The following is an 18,816-nucleotide window of genomic DNA, read 5'->3' as shown; positions in this document are numbered from 1 at the left end:
CCTTTCCAAATCATGTCTAATCAATTTAATTTACCACAGGTGGACTCCAATCCAGTTGTAGAAACATCTCAAGGATGATCAATGGAAACAGGATGCACCTGAGCTCAATTTCGAGTCTCATAGCAAAGGGTCTGAATACTTCTTTACTCTTTTATTTTTAATAAATGTGCAACATTTTCTAAAAACCTGTTTTCTCTTTGTCATTATGGGGTATTGTGTGTAGATTGATGGCATAGATTTATTTAATACATTTTAGAATACGGCTGTAACGTAACAAAATGTGGAAAAAGTCAGAGTCTGGATACTTTCCGAATACCTTTCTGATGCATTTAAGTAATCAACGGACAATGTTTCCTTTTTTATTTGAAATACTTTCAAAAAACACTGTCAGACTGATTTGTAATAGACTGTCCCAAATAAAAAAGGAAACATTGTCGTTTGATTACATAATTTCTTTACATCGTGGGGTCGAAAAAAAATTGTATGAAAATAGTGTCACGGGCCAAAAACGTTTCAGTCACCTACAAATGTGGCCATGGATGTGTTACTCATTTTCAGGTTGAATGTTACATTAATTTGTAAGATAGCCTTAACTTTAGTCTATTTACTGTATTACAAAAGCAATATCAACATTTAAAGGAGATCTACTGCTTGGATAGTTCCATCTGAGCCACTGACTTTGTCTGGCTTTAATTTCAGTTTGTCTACAAATTATTTATTGATATGTTGGATTCATGTCTCCATCTAAACCAAAAATCTAAGTTAAAGAATACGACTAAATGCACTTTAAATAGTTTGATTTCATTTAGTCCTATTCTATCATTTTGATTTTGGGTTGAGATGGAGACGTGAATCCAGCATAGAAATTATTAAATAGCTGTTGATTACTTTGCAAATGCTTTATAGGCTTAAAGAGTATGATTGATTCGATATGAATGATAAAATATGGCCACATTTCATTTGCTCTGTTAAACCTACCCTTTGGATTTACTTTGATAGCAACAGTGAATCTATTTAGTTTTTAAGTGGAGGTCTCTCAAAAACAATTGTCACGATAGCACATTGGTAATAGTCAGTGACAAATATCTAAGCACGATTTGGCTTGGTTAAAACCCTGGATGGGAAACCAAAGGGTAGCAGTACAGTAAATGGATCAATTCTCCAGTAGGAGGTGCTGCCCAGTCTGTGTTCTTTTCAGACAGTGGATTTAATGTTGAAGATCTGACATTGCTTAAAAGGTACAAATTCAACATCCTTTATACAAGGTGTGTCTATATAGAAATGTGATTACCATGATGATATAATCCTGTGGTTGAAATTTCACTCTCAATTACTTTTTTCAAATCCAATGTATTTTCCACGTTAAATTTCACGTCACAATGTGTTGACAAATTACATTGAAACAGCAATGATTCAACCAGTTTGTGCCCAATGGGAAGTTTCTCAAAAGTATGATTACTTCAGTGGCTGAATAGCTGTGTGTCTGGTAAGAAGTATAATAGTTGAATACATTTCACGGTAAAGTACTTTAAATAACTCATATTGATTTTGTTTTGACTCAGATGAAGGCTTTGCATTATGTCATGTATGTCTGCATTGTGCAGTGTTTCTATTACAAAGAAAACACCATCTGAAAGCACAGAACCCTAATAACATAGTAGAGGAACCACTAAGAGCATTAGACATTACTCTCTAAAGACACGATGCAAACCACTAGCAAAACTCCAATAACAAGCTGTCCGACCAAGACGTTTTTCTCTCAATAGAGGAAACATAAAATAAATGTATGAACATTTAATTTCCGTAAACACTCTTTTAATGGGTTAATTTATGTTTTTGCTGTTGTGGTACAGTAGACCAATATACACCATTGTTGAAAATCTAACTTTTCCCTATGTCTTGATATAAATAAAATAGCGTTTAACCCCGTGATTCAACAAAAGTGTGCAGTTTGTCATTGTATCAAATCGGTTTGCCCAACATCTAAATTGACTTTCGGTTAGTTCTAGAAATAGTGTCCCTTTACTGGTATGTCCCCTTCTCCCTCCTCTCTCACCCACTACTGCCTGCCCCTCAGCCCATCAAAATGACAATGGTATTGATGTAAAATGTGTCGCCTTTGGGCCATTACAGAATATAGCCTTGTGTGCCTGGCCCAACCACCACGTTTTATGGCTTTATTGTGTCGCCTTTTATGTCCTCTCTTCAGGGTGGGAGGACAACAATTTATACAATTCACTGTAAATGTCTCCCCGTGTGCCTGAGAGAGAAAGGGTGTGGAAGCACTGTATGCATATATATCCGGCTCAATTAGTCAGGGCACAACCCCTAAAAATGAAGTCAACACTTCCTCCCCCCTGCATGTCCTCCGCTCCGCCGCCAATCCCAAAGCCTCCATGAAGAGGCAGGCCTTACACCCCTTCACCTATCCTGAGCCACTTTGGGGAGTGCTTGCTTTGAATTATCATAGATGAAATAGATTGAATAAAGAAGAACTCTACCTTTTTGCTCTGTCCCTCCCTACACCTCTTCTCATTTTCCCTCCCTCTCACCCTCCCTCTTTCTCTCTCCTTTCTTTCTTTTCCACATTACCAGGGGGTGGTGTGTGATTGACGGATAGGAACGAATAATTTTTCTCGTAACCTAAGGCCATCCTCTGTGATTGGCTTGCCAGCTGACATCTCCAAACCTCGCTCGTCTTCTTTTTTCCCCCCTTTAATATTGGGCCTGTGGATGAGGCATCCTGAGGGAGAGAAAAAAGTGGAGAGAAAAACATATCTACCTTAGGAAAGAACCTCATAGAGAGGGAGGGAAGGAGAGGACGGGTAGGAGCGTGTGAGTGTGTGTGTGTGTGTGTGTGCGTTTGTATATGTGTGAGAGAGAGAGAGACACTTACTCTCCTAACTACTAGGAGACAGACACATTTTCCTGTCCAGACTCAAAGAAGGGGGAAAACAGTTTTTTTTGCTTCAATTTGATTTCAATTTTCCCGTCCCTCAACAATCAAGCTTTTCCTAAAGCTTCTCCTCCAGGAAGTCTTTTCTTCATTCCCAATTGGAAATTCTATGTATTGATCCATTTCCACTCTACCACCACAAGGCATACCTCATGGATTTGTTCCTGGTTGGATATATGATGTGTGTGTGGTTGTCCAGCTGGCGGGTGCTTGGAGGTTATCCCATCTGGTGGTGAGTACAATCTAAAGTTTCAGCATCAAATCCTAGACCTGCTATAGGGAGACTTTCGGTCAATGATCATTTGAAGAGGGCAGAATAAAGTGCACTTTCAGTTGACTGCGTGGAAAAATGTTCTTCAGCCCAGTCCAAAGAATCTTAACCTCAAATTCTGGTGCAACGGAAAAGGCTGGCCATTCTTTCCCCCTCTACACTCTGGTCCGTTTATCTTATTAGACAAATGTTGTGATGCTAAGGAGGTTGAAATTGTAGTTTTTGGGCATTAAACTTATTCAATCTCTATAGGGATTTTTGAAAGGAGCTTATGGATGGCTTGTCTAGGTAAATTGTCTCCAAATATTGGTGTTAGGCTGATAGGAGCTTTTCTATTTAGCGGTTGGAATTAGTGTAATTATTGGTTTGGATAACGTCTCCATCCTCCAAGGACAATGACAACATTGAACCTCTTCATGAAAACTCCCCAAATCCTTTATTTTATATAACCACAACCCTTAGTTTGTGAATCCACTTTTATAAGGACTTAGTTTATTTTGTTAAATTAACTGCTATTATTTGATATATGGAGTCGTACGATCAGGACCTTTTAAGTCAGCGTCATTTTTGTTTGCTATAGTCCATATTTTACGTTCAGGCTGCCGGCCCCCGATCGTGCCGTGTAATTCTTCATTGTTAGCTGAATGTTCTTTATTGGTTTGTTTTCGAGGGAGCTTATCACAAACTGAAGTGTGTACTGTTTAGTAGCAACAATGCTCTTTGAAATGACTAAAATCCCTGTCGGAGAGTCAGCGTTTAGAAATTCTCAAAATCAACGAAATCAACACATTTGTGAAAGACTGCCACAAGCATCAGATTTAATTTAAACATAATTGGTTTTAATTAATTTTGCTCTGCTTAATATTAAAAATAATTAAGCATACACTTTTGTCATTCAATTAGTATTGCAATATTGATGTTTCTGGGAGATTTGTCAGTGTCATGGGCTCGTCAGGTTAGGCTCTGTAAGGGCTTTATGTGCCTTTGTTGAAATATTCCGGACCCTGTTTGGCACCCTCACGTGAAATTTTTAGGTTCATCTCATTACAAATTCAGCTACATGCATCTGACCTCATAGGCCTTGCTCTCTTGTAACACAAAGCTTTTATTTGGGATATATTTGTGAGTAGGCGTATGACAAAGCTTCTTTTGCTCCCGACACAATACTTGTCAGAGCCAGTGCACTTTTAGTATCCCGGTTAGCATGTGGTCCCACAGCAGTGCTGTCCAAACCGCCAGCATCTTCTGGTTTCATTTACAGAGAGGGGAGCTGCCAAACGCACAGGCCAAAGGGCTGAAGTGTTAATGGCACGAGGGCATTACACCCACTCTCTGGGTTCAGCGCCACACCACACACAACATGGATTCTCTGTCTGAATTACCTGCAGCTGTTCTTTGCTCAAGGAGCTTACATGACACCGGAGTAACGTTCAGCCCAGACAATGCGCACCACCTTTGATTTGGATAGCACATTTGAAGTGGAGGCGGGGGAGGTGGAGAATGGAGAAAGATGAAATGGCCGTGCGTAGCTTCAGGTGACCGGGCAGACGCTAAGGAATGGATGTCACAGAGCGCCGTCACTGTCGTCACCCACGGTGTCGAGTACATCCAAGAGAGAACAAAACAACAAGATGGGTACGGGGTGCGTCAAGGGAGAGGGTGATAAGTTTCAGAGAGCCAGGGCTCCTCTCAGCTTCTGTCTCAGGGGCGATGACTTGGTTATAAATTCTCCAGCCAAGTGGGGAAGGGAGGGGAGAAGGAGTTTTGACTGCTTCATGCCTGGCAGTCAGTCACACAATCACAAGGGGTGTCGAAAACAAAAGAGCATAAATAACTCATACTGCGTACTGTATGCACGGAGGATGAGGTAGAGTGAAATAGCTGGCTAATGAGGGGGTTTGGAGAGGAGCTGGAACTGCCAAGAAAATAGATTCCCTATAAGAATGTCACTTAAATAGACCCCCCTTGAAAATGCTAAAATGTTTGGTTCTGTAGCTAGAATAGTTTCATAAGACAGAGGAAAATAAGTATCTGGAAAGATTTAAAAGCAGATAAAAGACAGAACATAACAGCATGTTCCAAGAGGGCTCGGTAGAACCCGATGCCCATCTCTAATATAAATGTGAGGCTTTTGGAAAAATATGTTTTTTTTTTTTTTTACTTTGTATCTCTTTTTCTCACCTCTTATGCTGTACATAAAAATAGAACATCGCACGAGTCTCATCTTTAAAAGAAAAGTATTTTGGAAAAAATTGTGGCAAAGCCCTGTATTGTTTTCATGTGATCTCTCTAGGCCGTAGGTCAGGTTACAATACTGGGATGTATTATGCAGAGAATATTTTTGCGTGGGAATTTTTGCATTCCTGCATCCAAATCAAGTAATGCAATAGTGCAGCTCAACTAAAATAAATAAAGTGATTGGAGAAAAAAAGGGTATTCTATACAAGCTTCTGTTTTCTACGCTGTACCGACAATAGGCCTAGGTGTTTGTCATCATGCTAGTATGACAACAGCAACTTAAAAAGATCTTGACAAATCATAAGTAGTTTAGGATCAGCCCATCACACATTAAAATACAGTCAACGATCGGTATATACACAGGTAATCCCTTAATGGAAGCGCTAAAGACAACCTGTCAGCCGGTTCAGCCATTTCTGTTTATATTCATATTATAAACAATGGCCATGATGAGTGAATGCCGACACTCCACGTCAGCCGAACCTACGTCTTTACCCATTAGAAGCTCCTCAAATACCAATGTTGGAGGAACCAAGATTTGTGGTGTAGCCCCAGAACATCGCCGCAGAACCACTAAACATTTAAATCCAACAGAATATTATACTCTTTAATCTTCTGGTAATCTGGACCACTGTTCCAGAGGGGAACCAGAGAGAGGATGTAACCTATGGAAACTGTATGTTACTATGTAAACTGACTGAGTTGTGGCTTTAGCTTTTGATGCCGGAGTTTCTGGTGACTTCTGGTGAATTTACGTTTTTAGCAGATCAGTGTGGCCTATGCTAGCACCAAAAATAATAATAATGTTTTATTGTCACACACTGGATAGGTGCAGGGAAATGTGTTGTTTTACAGGGTCTGTCATAGTAGTACAGCACCCCTGGAGAAAATTAGGAATAAGTGCCTTGCTCAGATTTTTCACTTTGTCAGCTTGGGTATTTGGCTTATTTAAACCAGCAACCTTTTGTTTACTGGCCCAACGCTCTAACCGCTAGGCTACCTGCCACCCACCGACCTAGTGAGCATAATCACATCAGATTTGGGGAAGCCACTTCCTGTAGGTCAGAGTAGAGATATGTGGAGCAGCAAAACTATCTATTTGCTACAATTGTGACAGCCAAATACAAGACATGGGTCAATACCGCATACATAGAACACAGGAAATTGCAGAAATATGATATATCATACCGTATATTCCCATGTAACATGTCATACTTTGTGGTACTTCCCATGTCTCTTTGTAGTGAAAGCAAAGTTTTACCGTAAGAAAATAAAACATAAAGCAATTTCAGATTGAGGAAGAGAAAGTACGTCGAAGAAGGGCAGTGGCATTGAGAATGGACCAAACATGTATAGGTAGAGTGAGAGAGAGACATTTGTGAAATCTGAACACTTTTCCCCTCTGTGACATGTGGGTAGCAGAGTAAATGAAAAGGTCAATCCTCTCTTGCCTACCCTACCCATCCCCTGTCCTGCGCTGTCATGGCCACCCCTGCCCTCTCTGTGCTGGACAACCCTTGTGGCTTAAATGGGGCTCTAGGGTTCATCTCTGGGTCTCTGGAATGTTATTATCTGACTGTGACACCCCCCCTTACCTCTCCCCTCAACCCCCCTTTGGCAAAAGGATCACTATAATGATTCTTAGTGCGAGAAAATCCTCCATCTGCAATCCTAGTGTGAAAAGATCAAGGATGTTCAGGCATCATATTGAACAGTGCAAAGGGAGGGGGGAGGGGAAAGAAAAGGGGAAAGACCTAAAGAATGTTATTCTTAAGACCGGTAGGGTTCCATATCAATGGCAGCGGCTGCCATATAAGCAGGAGTCAAAGACATCCCTAATGCCTGTGAGAAATATCTAAGGAGAGTGTAGTGACTTCACCAGACAGAGATCTGTGCCATGTACATTTTTTCCCATTTGGTTAACCTCCATTCACTACAGTGATATTGGCCTAGCCTACGTCAGTTGAGCAGGTGGATGAGGTTCCCTATTTGTGCCCCAGTTTGGATTACAATGCGCTCTGTCTCCTTTGTAACAGTGGTAACTACAGTAGTTAGCTAACTGCTTGAATTGCAATCGATGTACGTTATCTAAGTGTGTTCACATACAGTTGATACAAAAGGGGCCTGACACCCTTACTGTCCAGCTCTACAAAACAAACCACTGGCATGACATTATCTAGCCTAACCAGCCGGTTGGGAGAGAGGTTCAAAGGAGGCTGGTAGTTCAAAGCAGTAAAGGAAATTCCTAATCTCAGCCCATCCTCAAAGAACGTGATGAACTACTCGTGTAGGAAATGACAAAGTCCCACAGTTCACGGCTATTACCTGCACTAAAACACAGGTCAGGACAGTTCCTCAAAGGAAAATAGGCCCAAACGCCCAGAGGCACAGGGGTCCTCGGGGGCAAACACGTGGACTGAGAGATAGAGAGAAGGAGAGAGAGAAGGAGAGAGGAGAGAGAGAAGGAGAGGGAAGCAACAAACACATTCACACTGAAACAACACACTCACTCACGCACGCTCGCACACACACACACATACGCACACACACACACCTTATAAGTCTTAATTGGCCAGACTTGCCAGCTCCTGTTTACAAATCTGCTGCTGGGCAGCAGCTAATTGTGAACAACAAGTAATCTTTAAACAACAAGCTTCATTTTTTAAGACACACTGCCTGGCTTGGTGTCTGGTGACGAAGAAGCATTGGTTACACCTGTGCACCCTAAATATAGGCTAGTCAAACCTATCCAGGTTATCTCCCTGGTCATCCCATTACCTAGGGAGGGAGGAAGAAGGGAGGGAGGGTGAGAGAAAGAGAGAGAGGGAGATAAATTCAAAGGCAATATAAGCTACAACTCCATTGTATAAAAGCATAACTTTGTAGAAATAATTTCACTGCAGGGTGAATAGTGGTTTTTGAGCCAAAGAATGAGAAAAGAGGGAAGCCGTGTGCCACTTGAACTAGGCCTACATCATGCCTGTATGTAGTAGTTATATTTGTAAGTACCTAAATAAAGGAAACGCCAACATAAAGCGTCTTAAAGGCCCAGTGCAGTCAAAAACGTGTTTTTTACATCTATTTCCACACTATGAGGTTGGAATAACACTGAAATTGTTAAAATTATGATAATGCCCTTTACTGTAAGAGCTGTTTGAAAAGACCACTTGCAATTTCAGCCTGTTTTGGTGGGATGGATTTTTACATTTTCAGTTTTCCCCTCACCACTCAGACAGTCCTAGCAAAACTCTTGTTTGAGAAAGTTATCATCTTGTTAAGAAGCTATTTTTGTTTTTGACCATTTTAATTGGAAACAAATCACAGTAAGGTACATAATTGTTACCCAGAAATCATTTGATACTGAGATAAAAACGGCTGCATTGGGTCTTTAATAGGCTTTGGGCCACCATGAGCCAGAACTGCTTCAATGCACCTTGGAATAAATTCTACAAGTGTCAGGAACTCTATTGGAGGGATGCAACACCATTCTTCTACAAGATATTCCATCATTTGATGGTGGTGGAAAACGCAGTCTGGGGCACGGTTCCCGAATCTCCCATAAGTGTTCGAATGGGTTGAGATCTGGTTTCTGAGACGGCCATGGCACATGGTTCACATCATTTTCATGCTCATCAAACCATTCAGAAAATCAGTCAGTATCTGGTGTGACTACCATTTTCCTCATGCAGCGTGACACATCTCCTTTGTATAGAGTTGATCAGGCTGTTGATTGTGGCCTGTGGAATGTTGTCCCACACTCCTCTTCAATGGCTGTGCGAAGTTTCTGGATATTGGCGGGAACTGGAACACGCTGTCATACACATCGATCCAGAGTATCCCCAAACATGCTCAATGTCTGGTGATTATGCAGGCCATGGAAGAACTGGGACATTTGCAGCTTCCAGGAATTGTGTAGAGATCCTTGCAACATGCGGCCATGCATTTGGGGCGGCAGGGTAGCCTAGTGGTTAGAGTGTTGGGCTAGCAACCGAAAGGTTGCAAGCTTGAATCCCTGAGCTGACAAGGTACAAATCTGTTGTTCTGCCCCTGAACAAGGCAGTTAACCCACTGTTCCTAGGCTGTCATTGAAAATAAGAATTTGTTCTTAACTTACTTGCCTAGTTAAATAAAGGTTAAAAAGAATTACAAGTTATCATGCTGAAACATGAGGTGCTTGCAGTGGATGAATGGCACAACATTGGCACATGTGTAATGATCATGCTGTTTTATCAGCTTCTTGATATGCCACACCTGTCAGGTGGATGGATTATCTTGGCAAAGGAGAAATGCTCACTAAGAGGGATGTAAACAAATTGGTGCACAAAATTTGAGAGAAATAAGTGTTTTGTGCGTATGGAACATTTCTGGGATCTTTTATTTCAGCTCATGGGACATGGGACCAACACTTTACATGTTGCGTTTATATTTTTGTTCAGTATACATTGTATTCCTCATTTACTACAGTGTTTCCATTATTTTGGCAGTTACCTATACATGTATGCATACCGCAAGATTCCAGATAATTCAACAAGCATTATGCCGTTGCTGCGTGGCAATCACCACTGTCTCACAATACTAGGATAGGTAATGCCAGAGCAGTCTCCGAATACTACTGGTTGGAAACAATCCTTTGGATGGTTCATACAAACACTTTGTAAATGTTTTGATCAAATAAGCCATGATGTTTTCTTTCTGAACGATTTCCGTCGTATCTGTGCTCTGACACTGACATATAGAGACAGAAAGGACTAGCCACTGGGCATACCACGTCATTTCAACGTGGATAATTGGGTATTATTTGGTTGAAACGTTGATCAATGAGATTGCAAACTATATTCACCCACTCAAAATGATAGTCAAAAGTTAGTTGAATTTCCAATGTGTTATCCACCAATGGTAAAACAATGTCTGATTTTTGGTTTAGTTGTCACCCAATGTATATCACTGCATTTTCAACCATTTAAAGGCACAGCAAAGTTCAAATGGGAATACAATGTCGGATATTTTGTTTATTTATAGCCTACAACAGATTATTGTGTTATCAATGTCATTCACCTAAAAGAACATGGTGAAAGTAATCAATGCAGTTAAAGATTCTGCTCAGATTATTACAGCAATTGTGACAACCTAGATATGCATGCTAACATGAACATTTATGCTTTATATGATTACATAACAAATTTATAGCTACAGTAACCTCAAAATGTGGCCATGATGTTTTACTCATTTTAAGGTTGAATATTGCATTAGTTTGTAAGATATACTTAACTGTAGGCTATTTAATGTATTACAAAAGTAATATTGAATTGTGTTTGGTTGACAATGCAACCAAAATCAACATTTAAAGGTGCACTATGGAGAAAGCGCTATGCCATTTCCTGGTTGACAAAATTCTAATAGTTCAAAACAAGCAAGTATAGTGTAGAGAATCATTATACCATCTAAACCGCTGTGACATATATTTTCCATTACCAAAAATATTGTATTTTCAGCTGTTTGAAGCTGGTGTACAAAACCCAAAGTAAAAAACAGATGTGACGTATAGAAATAACACACATAGAACAGATCTACCATTTTTTCACATTTTAGTCATTTAGCAGACACTCTTATCCAGAGCGACTTACAGTAGTGAGTGCATACATTTCATTAAAAAAAATTCCCCCCGTACTAGTCCCCCGTGGGAATCGAACCCACAACCCTGGCGTTGCAAACACCATGCTCTACCAACTGAGCCACACGGGACCACTTCTTAGACTTGTTTTCAAGTAGAATGACAGATCCATAACTCACATTTCTATGTGAATTTGGTCTGATCGCCCAAAAAGTTACATATTACCGCTTTAAAGGAGACGTAGGCCTATCTACTGCTTGGATAGTTCCTGACCTACTGGCTTAATCCCATTCTTTATCTTTTATTTTTGGTTGCGTTGGAGACATCATTTGTTAAACTTGTCAAAAGTTAAAAAGTCATATTGAATTTTGTTTGGTTGTCAACACCACCAAATATTTGAAGAAGATTTATCTCCTGCTTGGATAGCTCAATCTGTGCCGCTGACTAAATCTGGCTTTAATTTCAGTTTGTCTACAATAAAATAATTTATATGTTGGATTCACATCTCCACCAAAAATCTAAGTTCATGAATAGGACTAAATCAAATCAAACTTTAAATGCACTTCAAATAAAGTTTGATTTGATTTAGTCCTATTCTTTAACTTAGATTTTTGGTTGAGATCGAGATGTGAATACAACATATATTAAATTCATTTGTAGACAAACTGGAATTAAAGCCAGAGGCACAGATGGAACGGTCCAAGCAGAAGATACATCTCCTTAAAATGTTGATACTATACTTAGTATTTAGTTGCGTTGACAACCAAACACAACGTCACTAAATATCATTACATTTGAAATCAACAAGAGCTTGAAACCCTATTGTACAATGCCTATTGTATTGTCTATTTTTTGTTGAATCCTGGCTTGAATTGAAACAATAGCTGTTGATGACTTCCCAAATGGTATAAATATAGGCCTAAATAGCATCCTTGATGATATATGATTGATAAAGTATGGTTCCATTTCATCTGCTCTTTTAAACCTACCCTTTGGAATGACTTCGATAGCAACAGAGAATCTATTTTGTTTTTAAGTGGCGATCTCTCAACAATCATTCTCATGATAGCACATTGGTCAGTGACAAATATCATAGCTAAGCAGGGCTGGGCTTGGTTAAAACCAATGGGTAGCTGTAGATAAATAAATTCTCCAGTAGGAGGTGCTGCCCAGGCTATTGTATTTTTTCTGACAGTGGATATAACGTTGAAGAGCTGACGTTGTTTTAAAGGTAGAAATTCAACATCATTTCCACACGGTTTGTCTATGTTGAAATGTGTTACCATGATGACATAATCCTTTGGTTAAAATTTCACCGTCAAAACAACAATTTATGACTTTTTTCAAATCCAATGTATTTTCCACGTAGACTCCACATCACAATATGTTGTCAAATTACATTCAAACAATGTTGATTCAACCAGTTTGTGCTCAGTGGGTACTTCCACTATGACTGGCACTGCTGAACTGTGTTGAACACAGTCAGTCAGAGAGTTCTGTCTGCTCCCCAGCGAACTGCAAGCTGCACTGCTCTCACTCACTCAGTGTCGCTTCCTGACAGGCAGGTTCACAAGTTTACACCCCAGCTCCCTGATCTCCTCTGTTCTGACTGCAGGGGCTCCCTGTCCCAGCTCTGCACTCATTCTCAAAGTGTCTAAGGAGTTAGAGGAAAGAGTGAGGAAGAGAGTGAGAAAGGGAAGAAGGCAAAAACAGGTTGGAACATTTTTCAGGGGTCCTGTCATTTTTTATCTGATCAGCCCAGAGCTGTTGGACTACAAATCAAAAGTGTACAAAATAAAAAACTGAACACAATAACACAGACAGGAGCTGTGCATTCCAGCCTGAGCAAGGAAAAATCCCATCCTGGGGGTAAAGCCGACAACTTTTCCGTGGCCCACTTACACTCTCTTTGTCTCTCCTGTGGTGGGATTCAAATTGAGATTCCGATGGCAATGTTTTGGTGTTCATCCCGAGTGCATGAGGCCTCATTTAGCAGGCGAGTGCATGAGGCCCCCCCCCAGGCAAATCCGACAACTTTTGATGTCAACATATTGATGTAGAATAAAGTTTGATAGAAGAGTCTATGGACTTTCTATGGAGTCTGATTCTCATCTCTGTTTGATAAGACAAGTATCGGATGCATACGGGACTGTAATGCTATGTGCACATAAATGAACGGCATTAACTGGATTTGATTAATTGAATGAATCAAATCAAACTTGTTCACACATGCACAAGAATGATTGGCATTCATCAACAACTATCCCGATGCCAAAGTGTAGTGGAGAAATCTTCAATGAATCCCACTTCTTCTGTCCTACATCACCAATGTATCAGCAAGTCATAACAAATGGGTTACATTGTGTGTTGGGTAGACGCGACTGAGTGTTGTATGCAAACAAACAAGGTACTGTACACTCAGCCATCACCTTAAAATGAAATGTTATATGAGTCAAAAGGTTGGCATATCATCATCTGGCAAATTTTCAGCAGGCTGTTCTCTGATATTTTATGAAGTAACCTGTCAACACTTAAGCAGCATTATGCAGTGGCTGAGGCTACAACAAGCCTACTTATCATACAGTAATTTGCACAAGACATACGGTTGAATTATGAGATAGCGATTGGGCCCTACAGAAGGGTTTTATTTTCAAAATGGGGCTTAGGGTGGTGGGAGTGATGGTGGGCGTGGAAAACGAAGCGGTAACCGACCAAATTTTTCAGAGGCCCTCCTCTTGGCTGCAGAGACAAAATGTGACCGACTGACTCAAATCGGTCTTATGTAGCAAAATTTGAAATTGTGTTTTTACTTGTGATAAAAATAGAGAGAGCTACAAAATGGTAGCTGCATTTTTGAGGAACAATGGGAAAGTAATTCTGCTTTGAAAGTTGATAAACTTGTAAACTCACTTTTGAGAAAATGGCCTTTGAATTTTTTGGTACTGCACCTACTGGAGAGCTCTCCTTTGTCTACACCCATTCAGCATTGTTCACACCCTCTTAAGCCAGCCTCATCCATCTCTTTAAGGATTCACATGTGAGGTCATGTGCTAAACACTGAGTAGTGTAGTAAAGCTTAAGACTAAAAGTGGTAGTAGCCTACAATAAGGAAACATTCCAGGTAAACAGAAAGTGTCCAGATAAAAATATTTTATAAATATTCGATGACACTTACCCAGACACACTTGTCTAAATTGATGGGTCATGTGAAAGAAATGCTATAAACCCCAGCCAAGTGGATGGGTCTCTACAGAAGGTGTAAACGGTACAGCCAAATGGTTACTTGCATAGTAGCAATATCAGAAACAGATAGTGTCAATATAAATAAAATTATATACAGTATGTACAAGAACCATATCAATAAAGATATCAGTGATAGATGAGGTAGTTATATGCATACAATCAGGGGTAAAGTGGCTGAGCAGCAGCAGGATTCAACAACAAAAATTGTAGCAGCAACATATGGCGTGTGTGTTAGGAGAGAGTCATTTGAATAGAGGCACTGCAGATACTGCTGATGACTGGTCTGTCCGAACCACGCATGAACAAGGGAATCTATATTTGGAGAGCGTGTTTCTGTCCTGCCCTTGACTTTGGTGCAGGGCATGTGATGTCCATAGCCTCTTCGTCGTAAAACTCCCTGATCTTTTCAAAAACATACATTTGTTTAGCTATGTCCAGTCCAGGTGGTGCTTGTACAGGTAGACCATATATGGGAGGAAGGATGTCAGCGTTGCGCTGCAGCTGAAACCTAGTCCCAACTGAGTCCGAACGCTCCTTAGCGACAACAACACCAGGCTCTAGAGCATCGAAACTGTAAAACAGGAAATTGAGAAAACATTATAACCTTGCACAACATCAATTCACCTCCTAAGTTTATATAAGATGAATAACCTCATACAATGCAATGAAAATGATATTCACCTGAAGTGCTGGTACTGCTTGAACTGTTGTAACAGTACGGAGTCAGGTGTTGTCGCCAGCAATAACTTTCCACCAGCACCGTACCATCCTCCAGTCCAACCAGCTGTGGGATGTTGACCCCTGTCACAGTGCTGTCCTTCACAACAACAGCAATCTCAGACAGTGTTCACTCTGGTCTTTCTGAAGCGCTGCTCAATGAGGCCGAAGCACCAGTCGGGGGCAAACTTGGTGTAGCCTGTGATCAGGAAGTGAAGGTCCAGACTGTTGTGGAGCTTGTGCATGGTCCGCCAGGCACAATACCAGAACACAAACTTGTTCTTGTTTTGGCCACTGCAGTTGCGAAGAGTTAAAAAGTAGATGGGACCTGGCTGTATAGGGTCAAAAGGATAGTGCACCTGCAAACAGCAAAAGAACATCAAGATAAGTAAATGAAAATAAAATGTTGCTGTTTTAATGCACATTTCCTGCAATTCTACACAATTTGCCATGGGACGGAGAGAAACATTTACAGTTTTAAAGCCACAGCTGAAGTCGGAAGTTTACATACACTTAGGTTGGAATCATTAAAACTCGTTTTTCAACCACTCCACAAATTTCTTGTTAACAAACTATAGTTTTGGCAAGTCTGTTAGGACATCTACTTTTTGCATGACACAAGTAATTTTTCCAACAATTGTTTACAGACAGATTATTTCACTTATGGGTCTTAGAAATGGGTCTTTACTGATAAAGGTGTGAATTGTACAAAGACTTGAAGCTAGAGAACTGTTAGACCTAAAAATGTTCATCTGAACTTAATGAATCTGTTGAGTGAAACTGAGGACCAGGATTCTGTTTTTTTTCTTCAGAAAACTGTATCTATGTGGGTCAGAAGTTTACATACACTAAGTTGACTGTGCCTTTAAACAGCTTTGAAAATTCCAGAAAATGATGTCATGGCTTTAGAAGCTTCTGATAGGCTAATTGACATCATTCGAGTTAATTGGAGGTGTACCTGTGGATGTATTTCCAGGCCTACCTTCAAACTCTGTGCCTCTTTGCTTGACATCATGGGAAAATCAAAAGAAATCAGCCGACCTCAGAAAAAGAATTGTAGACCTCCACAAGTCTGCTTCATCCTTGGGAGCAATTTCCAAACGCCTGAAGGTACCACGTTCATCTGTACAAACAATAGTACGCAAGTGTCAACACCATGGAACCACGCAGCAGTCATACCGCTCAGGAAGGAGACATGTTCTGCCTTCTAGAGATGAACGTACTTTGGTGCTAAAAGTGCAAATCAATCCCAGAACAACAGCAAAGAACCTTGTGAAGATGCTGGAGGAAACCGGTACAAAAGTATCTATATCCACAGTAAATCGAGTCCTATATCGACATAACCTGAAAGGCCGCTCAGTAAGGAAGAAGCCACTGCTCCAAAACCGCCATAAAAAAGCCAGACTACGGTTTGCAACTGCACATGGGGACAAAGATCGTACTTTTTGGAGAAATGTCCTCTGGTCTGTTAAACAAATATAGAACTGTTTGGCCATAATGACTATCGTTATGTTTGGAGGAAAAAGGGGGAGGCTTGCAAGCCGAAGAAAACCATCCCAACTGTGAAGCACGGGGGTGGCAGCATCATGTTGTGGGGGTGCTTTGCTGCAGGAGGGACTGGTGCAATTCACAAGATAGATGGCTTTATAAGGGAGGGAAATTATGTGGATATATTGAAGCAAAATCTCAAAACATCAGTCGGTAAGTTAAAGCGTTGTCGCAAATGGGTCTTCTAAATGGACAATGGCCCCAAGCATACTTCCAAAATTGTGGCAAAATGGCTTAAGGACAACAAAGTCAAAGTATTGGAGAGGCCATCACAAAGCCCTGACCTCATCCTATAGAACATTTGTGGGCAGAACTAAAAAAGCGTGTGTGAGCATGGAGGCCTACAAACCTGACTCAGTTACACCAGCTCTGTCAGGAGGAATGGGCCAAAATTCACCCAAATTATTGTGGGAAGCTTGTGGAAGGCTACCCGAAACGTTTGACACAAGTTAAACAATTTAAAGGATGGTACCAAATACTAATTGAGTGTATGTAAACTTCTGACCCACTGGGAATGTGATGAAAGAAGTAAAAGCTGAAATAAATAATTCTCTCTACTATTACATTTGAATGACTCAAACATAACAAAATCAAATCAAATTACATTTTATTCCTCACATGCTTTGTAAACAACAGGTGTAGACTAACAGTGAAATGCTTACTCCCAACAATGCAGAGAGAAAGAAAATATAGAAATAATAGAAAAGTAAAACACAATAATAAATACACAACGACTAATGATAACTTGGCTATATACACAGGGTACCAGTACTGAGTCGAGCAGGGGTAATTGACGTAGATCTGTACATATAACTAGGAATAAGTGACAGTTCATAAACAGTAGTTGCAGAGTATGTGATGATAAGTCAAAAAAGTTAGTGCAAAAAGGGTCAATGCAGATAGTCTGGGTAACTAACTATTTAGCAGTCTATATAGCGTGCTATGGTGCATCAGTACTGCTTCACATGTGGTAGCAGAGAGAACAGTCTATGACTTTGGTGACTGGAGTCTTTGCCAATTTTTAGGGCCTTCCTCTGACACCGCCTGATATAGAGGTCCTGGATGGCAGGGAGCTCGGCCCCAATGATGTACTGGGCCGTACGCACTCCCCTAGTGGTGATTCAGTTAGTCAAGATGCTATCAAGGATGCAGCTGTATAACTTATTACAGTTTATTTTTTATTATATTTTTTGTATTTTACCCCCTTTTTCTCCCCAATTTCGTGATATCCAAGGGTCCGTTTGAAATGTGTAGGTATTACAGACTGGGTCAAGAAGAGGTTGAAAATGTAATTGAAGACACTTGCCAGCTGGTCAGCGCATGCTCTGAGTACACATCCTGGTAATCTGTCTGGCTCTGCTGCCTTGTGAATGTTAACCTGTTTAAAGTTCTTACATCGGCTACAGAGAGCGTGGTCACAGTTGTTCAGAACAGCTGGTGCTCTCATGCATGGTTTAGTGTTGCTTGCCTCGAAGTGAGCATTTAAGGCATTTAACTCATTTGGTAGGCTCGCGTCACTGCACTGGGCATCTCACAGTTGGGTTTGCCTTTGTACACCGTCATAGTTTGCAATCCCTGCCACATCCGACGAGCTTCAGAACCTGTGTAGTAGGATTCGATCTTAGTCCTGTATAGACACTTTGCCTGTTTGATAGATCGTCGGAGGACTTAGCATAATTTCTTATAAGCGTCCGGATTAGTGTCCCGCTCCTTGAAAGTGGCAGCTTTAGCCTTTAGCTCAGTGCAGATGTTGCCTGTAATCCATGGCTTCTGAGGACGATGTCGTCGATGCACTTATTAATGAAGCCGGTGACTGATGTGGTAAACTGTTCAATGCCATTGGATGAATCCCAAAACATTCCAGTCTGTGCTAGCAAAACAGTCCTGTAGCTTAGCATCCGTTTCATCAGACCACTTCCGTATTGAGCGGGTCACTGGTACTTCCTGTTTGAGTTTTTGCTTGTAAGCAGGAATGAAGAGGATAGAGTTATGGTCAGATTTGACAAATTGAGGGTGAGGGAGAGCTGTGTATGTGTTTGATTGTGTGTATTCAAGGTGTTCTATAGTTTTCTCCTCTAGTTGCACAAGTGACATGCTGGTAGAAATGAGGTAAGACAGATTTTAGCGTTCCTTCATTCAGTAGGAGCCATTTTCTTGATTGCTTATGGCCCTATACAGATTTGTGGTAGTAAATAGACAGCTACGAAAAATATAGATGAAAACTCTCTTGGT

General features: G+C 40.6%; 1 protein-coding gene across 1 annotated transcript in view; it reads left to right on the top strand.

Moving 5' to 3' along the window:
- The first annotated feature begins 2,529 nt into the window (after positions 1-2,529).
- LOC106589299 (proto-oncogene Wnt-3) overlaps positions 2,530-18,816 on the top strand; it is a 39,601-nt gene continuing 23,314 nt past the window's right edge. The window contains exon 1 of the mRNA XM_014179084.2: positions 2,530-3,188. Coding sequence (XP_014034559.1) covers positions 3,109-3,188 — 80 coding nt within the window. The 5' untranslated portion in view covers positions 2,530-3,108. The remainder of the gene's footprint in view (positions 3,189-18,816) is intronic.

The sequence above is a fragment of the Salmo salar genome, chromosome ssa28 (assembly GCF_905237065.1).
Source record: "Salmo salar chromosome ssa28, Ssal_v3.1, whole genome shotgun sequence".
NCBI classification, from domain to species: Eukaryota; Metazoa; Chordata; class Actinopteri; order Salmoniformes; family Salmonidae; genus Salmo; species Salmo salar.
This window is presented reverse-complemented; position numbering and strand designations above follow the sequence as displayed.